Source organism: Euprymna scolopes, chromosome 26 (assembly GCF_053919585.1).
Source record: "Euprymna scolopes isolate OS-2025 chromosome 26, ASM5391958v1, whole genome shotgun sequence".
Classification (NCBI taxonomy): Eukaryota; Metazoa; Mollusca; class Cephalopoda; order Sepiida; family Sepiolidae; genus Euprymna; species Euprymna scolopes.
In genome coordinates, this window is record NC_136507.1 from 73,768,649 (window position 1) to 73,779,260 (window position 10,612).

A 10,612-nucleotide genomic window follows, 5' to 3' on the forward strand; every position below is an offset into this window, starting at 1 on the left:
GCTTGTATTAGCGGACATGTGAAAATTCCAGAACAGACTCTTCCATATGTATTATATTGATCTTGGCATTATGTGGGTGCCCAGCGTAAATGGGAACGCCTTGATATTGTGGTAGCTCTTTTGTTAAAACTGCTAGAGTATTTATCTATGCTAGCAAGGACACCCGGCGTAGCCCGGTCATAAAATACGCTTAAATATGATGTTTTAATTTATGAAGATTTTGTATATATTATTATAAAGTCAATTTTTTATTGAATCTTATAAGTTGTGATTTCAAAAATAAAAAACATCCATATGACTTGGTTACATCAGCTTGAATTGAAATCAAAACTTATGAAGAATTCTTGGTAAAATTATTTATTACACGAAATAGGTCAGAACAATTAAACCAGAGTAACTCGGAAGAAAAAAAAAATAGATCTAAGCGTGACACACAAAATAAGATGCACACTATCGTATCTATCTATATATCTATAAAAGTGAACATGTCTGTGTGTGTGTACATTTCCCTACGCAATAACTTTGATATACAGGGCACTGAGATTTGGAAAAATCTGTGATCGGTTTTCGGTCAGAAATTTGGCTGTTAAGGGGTCAAAGCGCATCGATTTGACCTTTGAGAACTATACCAAACTCCTCTGACAATTTTGGGTCCAAACACTTGAAATTTTATATATAGATGTTATGTACTGTCTTATTATTAAAAGATGACGTATGTATTTGTATTGTTCTTTGTGAGAGTCTTACGAGAGATTAGTGTTGAGTAAGAGATGTTCATGTTGTAAGAAGAGATGAGAGATATTAACATTGTTAGAGAAGAGATGTGGACATTAACACGTGTATATATATATATATATATATATATATATATATATATATATATATATATACGAGTGTGTGTACATATAAATACGCTTTGAGAGGTGTTTCGATATCTAGATAGACTGATAGATTGGCATTTATACCGATAGATTGAGAGGTTGACATTTATGCTTTTGACAGTTCTGTTTGAACGGGAGTGTTTATATAACATAGACACATTTACTTTCTAACACATATATTTTTTAGATGATGAATTTCAAATGATTTTTACACATAAATAGACAATACCTTTTTCATGTAATGATGGACACAGGAGACGGCAGTTATAAAAACCATGAGCATTTATTCCTTCCACTTGACCGGTCAATGGCTTGCATCCAGGAATTCAAAGTTTCTTTTACATTTTCTTTTTCTAACCCTCTCGCTTCCAGACGGTGGCAATGGTCGGACTCTCTTCTGACTTCTCTTCTAACAAACAAACTAACTAACTCTCCTTCCTATATTGAGAAATCCATGCATGTCCGGTCAACGTGGCCACAATTGACGTGCCATCAACATGCGCGACCTGCACGTGTCGAAACATTCTGATTTCCCATTTTTCCTTTGTTGTTTTCACAAAGGAATTCAACCTACTTATCTAATACATATAACCCATATTTTATTATCCACATTCTTTCTAATAATGAATAGTTTCCAGCCCAATTTGTATTGATTAAATATTTTAACATAATCAACAATTTACTGAACATTCCATTTATAACTTATTGTTCTTTAAAACTTATCTCCAGGGTTCGATTCCCGTTTTTTCTAATTTTATTTTCATTTACTAATTCTCTTTATTTTTACTTACATGAAAAAGGGGACACGTCTTTTCATGTAAAATCGGTTCTTTGGACATGGATCTAACTTAATAACTTGATTTGAGCCCAAAATAATAAATGTTAAGGGGTCATAATAGGGGTCAAAGTTAAAAAAAAAAATTGACCGTTTTTTTGTTTGTTTTCTTTTTTGCTCAACATACACCTCCAAACACCTGGGCAACGCCGAACACCCATGCTAGTATATCTATAAAAATAAACGTGTCTGTCTGTGTACATTTCCCTGTGCAATAACTCTGAATTTTTAATCTACAAACTCGAAATTTGATATACAGGGTACTGAGATTCGGGGAAATCTGTGTGATCGGTTTTCGGCCAGAAATTTGTCTGTTAAGGGGTCAAAGTTCAACGATTTGACCTTTGATAACTCTACCAAACTCCTCCGACAATTTTGGGTCTAAACACTTGAAATTTTAGATATAGGTTCCTTGGACATGGATCTAACTTAATAACTTAATTTGAGCCCAAAACAAATGTTAAGGGGTTAAAAAGGGGTCAAAGTTAAAAAAAAATTGACCTTTGCGGTCTCTTCCAAATTACTCAGATAATTTCTGGTCTAAACATTTGAAAATTTACATAAAGGGTATTCAGAGATAGGGCAAGCTTTTTCATCGGTTTGGGTCGAAAATTTTTAGTTACCAATGTATGTATGTTTGCATGTTTGCCTAAAACTTTCGACAGAGGGGACAGATTTTACCAAGATCAATATAGTTTTAACGTTTGATCTTTCAGACGACAAATATTGAAAAAATGGCTAAAAACATTAATATCTTCACCTTCAACTAGGCACTTTTCTACAGGGGGAAGGGGGTCACTTTTTTCGCCGATATTTATGAAAAGTATCCTCTCCTTTAGATTGTCTAGCCTTAATTTTTAAAAAAATGCCGCTTCCGGTTTGATGGTGGTCGTAACAGCATAGAATCTGATTTTTACCCCGTTCTTTTCCTCCTTCGCGGTACGGGTTCGAGCCTGCCTTCCTACTACCACTTTTTTTTTTTTTTTTGTTCAAGACACATCCAAACACCCGGGCAACGCCGGGCTGAAATGCTAGTTAATATATAAATGTTTCGTTTTGTTTTTTTTTCTAGGTTAGTGATATGTGTAAGTATCTGCAGAATTTAGCACTACTTGACCATGAATTTGTGGAACATCGATCATCAGAAATTACATCCGCTTGCATCTTGTTATCTCGATACGTTCTACAAAGAGAAAACTAAAATGGCTAAAAACATTAATATCTTCACCTTCAACTAGGCACTTTTCTACAGGGGGAAGGGGGTCACTTTTTTCGCCGATATTTATGAAAAGTATCCTCTCCTTTAGATTGTCTAGCCTTAATTTTTAAAAAAATGCCGCTTCCGGTTTGATGGTGGTCGTAACAGCATAGAATCTGATTTTTACCCCGTTCTTTTCCTCCTTCGCGGTACGGGTTCGAGCCTGCCTTCCTACTACCACTTTTTTTTTTTTTTTGTTCAAGACACATCCAAACACCCGGGCAACGCCGGGCTGAAATGCTAGTTAATATATAAATGTTTCGTTTTGTTTTTTTTTCTAGGTTAGTGATATGTGTAAGTATCTGCAGAATTTGGCACTACTTGACCATGAATTTGTGGAACATCGATCATCAGAAATTACATCCGCTTGCATCTTGTTATCTCGATACGTTCTACAAAGAGAAAACGTCAATGAAGCCTGGACACCTGCGTTGATCTATTACACTGGTTATAAAAGAAGCCAGCTTGACAAATGCGTCAGAAGACTAGCAACCAAGCTGTTAGAAGCTGACATCACACAATATCAGGTAAGTAATTTGTGGAACGGGGTCAAAATAATTGACAGGGATGTAAGGTGGAAAGTCGGGCAACTCGAGGAGGCCGCACATATGCTAAAAACAATACTAAGTAGACCAAGCGTAGATTTTAATAGCATTTTGGGAGCCTTTTTATTATAGAAAAAAAAAACATTGTACACCCTAAAAATTTTGGCAATATAAGGAGATAATGCCCTATCGATTATTATTATAATTGCCTTCTCTTTGCCAACCAATTTTTTTCACAAATTTGAAACTAAAGCCAAAAAACAGATACTAACTCACAGAATACAAAAATATCTATGGAGCCAGTAACTTTTCTTTTCGCTTTTCCAAACAACCAGTATGCCTGAAGACGGGCGAAGGAGAATTCGACCGAAACGTTGAACAAAAACACTCAAAATGAGAACAATATTCCGATCAATACAAGTAATATATGTAATTTTAACTATTTATTGCAAGCTTCTTCTTTACCCTTTTTTATGTAGAACAATATGCAAAAGAGGCGATGTTTTGTTTTAATATCAACTGTATTGACATCAACGGATCGGAAAAAAGATTTAAAAGAAACAAAATTGGTATTTGGATTCTTCGAACACCTGTTCTCCTCTTTCACGTTTCGATCGATGTAATCCCCTTGCTCTTATTCGGATGTATCTTGAACTCTGGAATCTGCATGGAATTTCGATCAGAACAGTTTATTTAATCCACAAGGCTGGTATGCTCTCGTTCCGTCAGCCATAACTGGATAGAAGTCTTAAGTAATTCGCAATTGTATTTTGAGTGTCGCTTGCACCGAGGATTAAATCTTGAATCTTCAGAAAAGTAACTTTGCAATTGGACTCTACCAACTACTTTATCCATTACGCCACGGGTTCTTGCAGGCATAAAACAGTTTACTAAAAAAAAATGTTAGACTCGTAACTTCTAGTGATTGATATTTTTTTTTCAAGTTGGCTACCTTTGTCTCTCAACGCCTATATATATATATATGTCCAAAAAGTCACTGAAGGGTTGAACATCTTTCTCATTGTACCATTAATGATTATTATTTTTCTATTTTACATATCTTACTGATAATATTTTGGAAGTTAATTATGGATAAGTATAGCATTAAACAACGTATGCAAGTTGTAAAATTGTTTTGGCGACAACATTATCTCTCGCTATGGCAATGTCAAATAGCCACCATGTTCCCCAGACTTGACCAGGCCCGAGTTTTTATTGTGGAGATATCTTAAAGAGTCTGTTAACAAACCCCAAATCCTGCAAGAATTGAAGGAAAATATCAGGAACGAAATAAGGGAGTTAAATCGCAACCCAGAGATCCTGTAATCTGTCATGAATAATGTTTTGGAAAGAACACAAATATGCAAAGCTGAAAATTGGCAATATTTAAAGACATTATTTGTTATAAAGATGGTTTGAATTTTGCATTTTTTTTTTTTTAATTTCCTAATATCTTAGTCAGATTAAATTACAGAAAGATATAAAAAATAAAGAATCTATTTAAGTTCAAAACCCTTCAGTGACTTTTTTGGACACACACACACACACACACACATATATAAGTGAAATTGCCTCTGTGTGTCTGTACATTTCTCTATCAAATTACTGTCAATTTTCAGTCTACACACTCGAGATTTGACATAAGGGCTATTGAGATTTGGGAAAATCTTTTTCATCTGTCTTCAGCCAGAAATTTGGCTGTCAAGGGATGAAAGTTTACGATTTGACCATTGAAAACTCTACCAAACTCCTCTGCCAATTTTTTGTCTAAACACTGGAAATTTTAGATGTAGGTTACTTGGACATGGATCAAACCTTTTGATTTGAGCCGAAAACAAATGTTAAGAGGTCAAAATTTAAGTCAAAGTTAAAAAAAATTTGATCTCTCACGCCTAAACATTTGAAATGTTACAAAAAGTGTATTCAGACATAGGGCAAGTTTTTTTTTTTTTTTTTTTTTTTGTGTCGAAAATTTGAGCTGCCAAGGGGTCAAAGTTCAAAAGATTTTACCATTGCGGTCTCTAGCAAACTATTCAGCCAATTTTTGGTCTAAACATTTGAAATTTAACATAGTGGGTATTCGGATATACAGCAAGCATTTTAATCAGTTTTGGGACGAAAATTTGGCTGCCAAAAGGTCAAAGTTGAAAGAATTGACCTTTGCAGATTCTTCCAAACTCCTCCGCCAATTTTCGGTCTAAACAGTTGAAATTTAAGATGTAGGTAACTTGGGCATGGGTCAAACTTTTTATTTTTATTGGAGACCAAAACAAATGTCAAGTGGTCAAAGTTTTAAAAAAAAAAATTACCTCTGCGGTTTATACAAAATTACTCAAACAATTTTTGGTCTAAACATTTAAAATTATACATAAAGGGTATTCACACATAGGGAAAATTATGAACAGTACATTGGGCCCAAACAAAGTCGGGCTGAACTGCTAGTATATATATATATATATATATATATATATATATATATAAACTATAATAATTAAATACCTAAAGACAATAGTGTTTCATCCTTTCGGGAATCTTCAGTGCAAGGTGTCATGATTAACACCAGTCGACAGATTCACACTCGGCAACACGAGCCATCTCTTAGCAAAGACCGTATCCATTTAGCTACCATTAACCGCGTGAAATAATGTTGAATTTAAACATTTTAATTTTAAATGTTCTTTACGTCAGTCAGTGATCTAATAGTTATACGATGATCTATGCATAAGAGCTAAATTGACCGACTTAATTCAACTGAATGTGCTCAACGATAATAAACAAGTTTCTAAAAGGGGCTATGATAATTATTTTTTTACTATAATAATTAAATACCTATATATATATATATATATATATATATATATATATATATATATATATATTGTGTGTGTGTGTTACCTCGTTGTAAAGTAGGCTTAAATATATTGACTATTATTTATTAATTTATTATTGTATTGCGATTTCAAAAGTTAAAAAGATATGACTTGGATACCGTCAGCTAGAACCATAACCTTTAGCGTTCCAGCCTTTGTCATTACCGATTGAGCTATCATCGGACGGGTAAGTTGTTAAAAATGAATTGACTTTAAGCTATACATATATATTTGCGCATGTATATAAGAGCACTTTAAGTCGATTCATGCCTGCCAAATTCCAATTTTAATTCAATTCTGGCCCCATTACCCGCTATTTTTACCAACACACACACACACATATATATATATATATATATATATATATATAAAGCAATGGTCCACAAAAAATGCAATCATCTTACTTGCCTAGCGCCATATTGTGACCTTTTGTCTTGGAGGAAATGCACTTTAAAAAACTGGACAGACATAGTGAATGTTATAAAATAGATTTTGAATTATCACAAATTAAATACCTACAGACACTAGTGTATCATTCTTTCGGGAATCTTCAGTGCAGGGTGTCACGATTGACACCAGTCGACGAAAGTTCATATTCAGAGCAGGTATATCATTAGTTATCATTTCAAAAACCAAAAGATAGAATCCAATTTCCACTCATAAGTTTTAAGAGTGGTTACCTATGAACACTATAATAAGTATTGGTCGCCCGACTTATCGAGGAAGAGACCTATGTTTTCAGTGGCATCTGTGCGTCTGGACGATTGCCAGATAACTGTCCATTGGTTTTTCCCGAAACTTTGCCACAAATTGTATTCTATTAAATAGATGTGTACAGTAAAAAAAAAAACTTTTTTGCGAAAATTCCTGTTGCATCCCCAGGGCTCAAGAGGTCAAAAATGCCCCAAAATGGCCAAAAATGACACGTTTTGCCCCATAACTTTTGATTCATCCATTAGATTTTTCTGAAACTTAGTGAAAATGTGGAGTCCATTATTTTTTATATAAATCCAGTATAGGTAACCCTGGCAAAATTCTGGTTCGTGTCCTTGAGGACTTTTAGTTCTAAAAACGCCCCGTTTTGTGGCTCTTTTTTTTTTCATATTTCTTTATGCCTGACTATATAGTAATTTTTCACGGTGGCCAACTTAAATATTAAGGCTTGAAATTGCACCATTATCCATTTAAACTGGAATTTGACGTCCCCCAGGGGCTCAAGAGGTTAAAAATGGCCAAAAATGACACTTTTTGCCCCATAGCATTTGATCCATACATTAGATTTTCCTGAAACTTGGCCAAAATATGGAGGCCGTTGTTCTTAATATAAATTCAGTATGAATGACCATGGTAAAATTCTGGTTCGCATGCCTCTGGGACTTTTAGGGCTAAAAATTCATGCCGTTTTAGAGCTCTTTTTCCATATTACTCAAAAACTTAATATGTATGTCTATATAGTGGATTTCCGTGGTGCTGAATTCAAATATAAATGTCTTAAGGAGTCAAACTGCACCGTTTGTCAATTTTCACTGGGATTCGGCGTTCCCAGGAGCTCAAAAGGGGTCACAAATATCTCCCAATTGCAAAAAATGAGTCTTTTTACCCCATAACTTTTGCCCCATCCATTAAAATTTTCTGAAATTGGCAAAAAATGTGAAAACAATGTTGGCTTTTTACATTTCTCACATTTATCATTTCTTCACTATTTTTTTTGTGGCGTCATTTCACATGCAGCACCAGAAGGGGACCATGCACGCACGGCTTGTTATTTATGAATTTGCAGATATTGCACATCTTCCCCTTTTTTACCTTTTTTTTCTTTCTCATTTTTTATTCCATATAAATTTCCTTTTTTTTTTTTTATTTTATTTATTTTTTTTTTTTTTAAGAAACATCCATTCGGCTCTGAAGAGATTAGTAACCTTGCGCTATTTAACAAAACACGTGTAAGATGTAATATTAGGAAAATTATGTGGGTAAATTAACTACATCTTTTGTTTTGGGTAATTACTAATTGTACAAGTAACTATATCTTCTATTGTTTGTGACTTTTGAAAATACTTGAACATCTTTTCTATTTCTGTATCATACAAAAGTGGAACTCTTACATTTTAGATTTGTTTCTTCAATTCAAGATATAAGTTGCCAGTGCTCGGGTGCCGTTGTAACTGTTCATCAAAATATACCATTCTGTCATGAAGTATAAACAAAATGGATTGATTTATATGGAGAGTGTACAACGCTTTATTAAATTTTATAATTAACGTGTTTAATAATGTAGCATTTGTGCGTTTCTATAATGAAGTTGTACATTTCTCCCATGTTACATTTGTTGAAATAAATTTATATATTTATTCATAGCAAACCTTGTAACATTTTCAATAACAAATAGTCTTTATACACACATGCTTTCCGCTTCTTTACATCGTTGCCGTTTCGTCCAGTGGCTGCTATAAAAATACGCTTTTCATGGACAAAGAGGACACGGAGACTTTCCCTGAGATTTCAAGCTTTTATTTGGAGAGAATGCACTTGAGAGACTAATGTTATTTTAGCTAATTATTTACTTCTGAATTTAACAAAATGAGTGGCGTGTATGGGCAGTTACATTGAAGTACTATTTTGCTTAGAATATCAAGTCTTCTACATCATTGGCGATGTCTCATTCGCACGGCTTCCACCGAGAAACTTTGAAAATTTGAAAACCATTGTTTTCTTTCAGTTCAAAAACATGACGTTAGTGTTCAACTCTTTTTCGTCTGTTGTTTGATTTGTTGCCCTCTGCCTCAACTTTACATTATTCATCTTTCATTCAACCCTAAGAATGATTCTATTTTACAGATGCACCCGGTGTAACCCTTGTCAAAGTTCACATTAAATTAATCGTCATCGTCGTAGGATCCCTTATATGTAACAGGTGTACAGATTTTCTGCTGGTTAAACATCATCATCGACCCTGCTGTTTAACAGCATTGGCAACAACGGCTCTCCAATGCGGGCGGCTATCCGTAGCCCGAAACAGCTCATTTTTTCTTAACAATAATCCCGTCCAATCAATCAATTTGTCCATCAACTTGCATATTGGTCGGCCTTGTTTTTTCGATCCTGGCATTGTATCAGTTAATACCAGATATTCTATGCGTCTTATTAAACATTTTACCAAAAAAGACTTAAAACTTTTTTCTTTTTTTTTTCCATCATTTTAGGCTCCTCGGCGTAAATTTGCTCTCCAACGCAAGTATAACAGCATCAGCCATCATCCAGCATTTGGTAGCACGAGTTTAATACGGCAAGCCATTAAAGGATTTCTTACGTGCCCATCTGATGAATTAAATTGTTTGTGTTAACATGTCTATTGTTTTATTATTTGTATCCAGACAATCCAATATATTTATTTTTCTAAGTTAAGATTTATCATTATTTCTCATTTGTTATTTATTAGAGTTTAATGTAGTTTGCTTAAAGCATTGTTTAATGTGTATATAAAGGAAAGTTTCAGTTTATAGAAGGCAATACAATGCAGAGGTGCAACCGATACACAAAAGGTCTGATGGTGGAATAAGCTATGCAGATTCACTTTTCATGATTAAATATACTATATATATATATATATGTATGTGTGCGTGCATTAGGACTATTGATCAGAATCTGAAAAATTTGTGCATATTTCCCGATGCCAAAAACGATTCTTTTGTCCTTTTATATTCGATTTTGTTTAAAGGAAAAACCTCCATTGATGGTATTAATGATAAAATAATAAATATTTATTCATTTTAAACTACCAATAAAACTAACATCTATAGATCATCTCTCCCCCCTCCACAATGTGTTCCCACGTTCGAGAAAATACCTGCACATATAACACGCGTTTTACAGTAATCAGGCAAAAAAAAAACTCTATAATTAACTATTTAGAGATTTATAATGAATCTGAATCAGTAATTGCATCAGAATCGGGAATTTAGTACAAAATCAGTAATTGTATTGGAATCGGAAAAAATAATGGGATCCTCTCATCAAATATATATATATATATATATATATATATATATATATATGAATGAAAATTTTGAATTAAATTATGTAAATTAAAAATTTACAACAAATTTATTGTTTGACAAGGAATACAAAAAAAATAGTTTGTTTTTTTTATCTTAATCCATGGATTTTCAATGAATTGCTCATTTCGTCGGAGGAAATATTTTTAGCAAAATATAGGTAATTAT

At 33.5% G+C, this 10,612-nt stretch overlaps 1 protein-coding gene across 2 annotated transcripts in view; it reads left to right on the plus strand.

Moving 5' to 3' along the window:
* The window catches only part of LOC145248178 (G2/mitotic-specific cyclin-B-like), a 67,360-nt gene extending 57,623 nt beyond the window's left edge, over positions 1-9,737 (plus strand). For both annotated transcript variants that reach the window (XM_080110025.1, XM_080110026.1), the window contains exons 8-9: positions 3,256-3,501; positions 9,593-9,737. In XM_080110025.1, coding sequence (XP_079966151.1) covers positions 3,256-3,501; positions 9,593-9,733 — 387 coding nt within the window. In that variant the 3' untranslated portion in view covers positions 9,734-9,737. The remainder of the gene's footprint in view (positions 1-3,255; positions 3,502-9,592) is intronic.
* Positions 9,738-10,612: the final 875 nt, after the last annotated feature.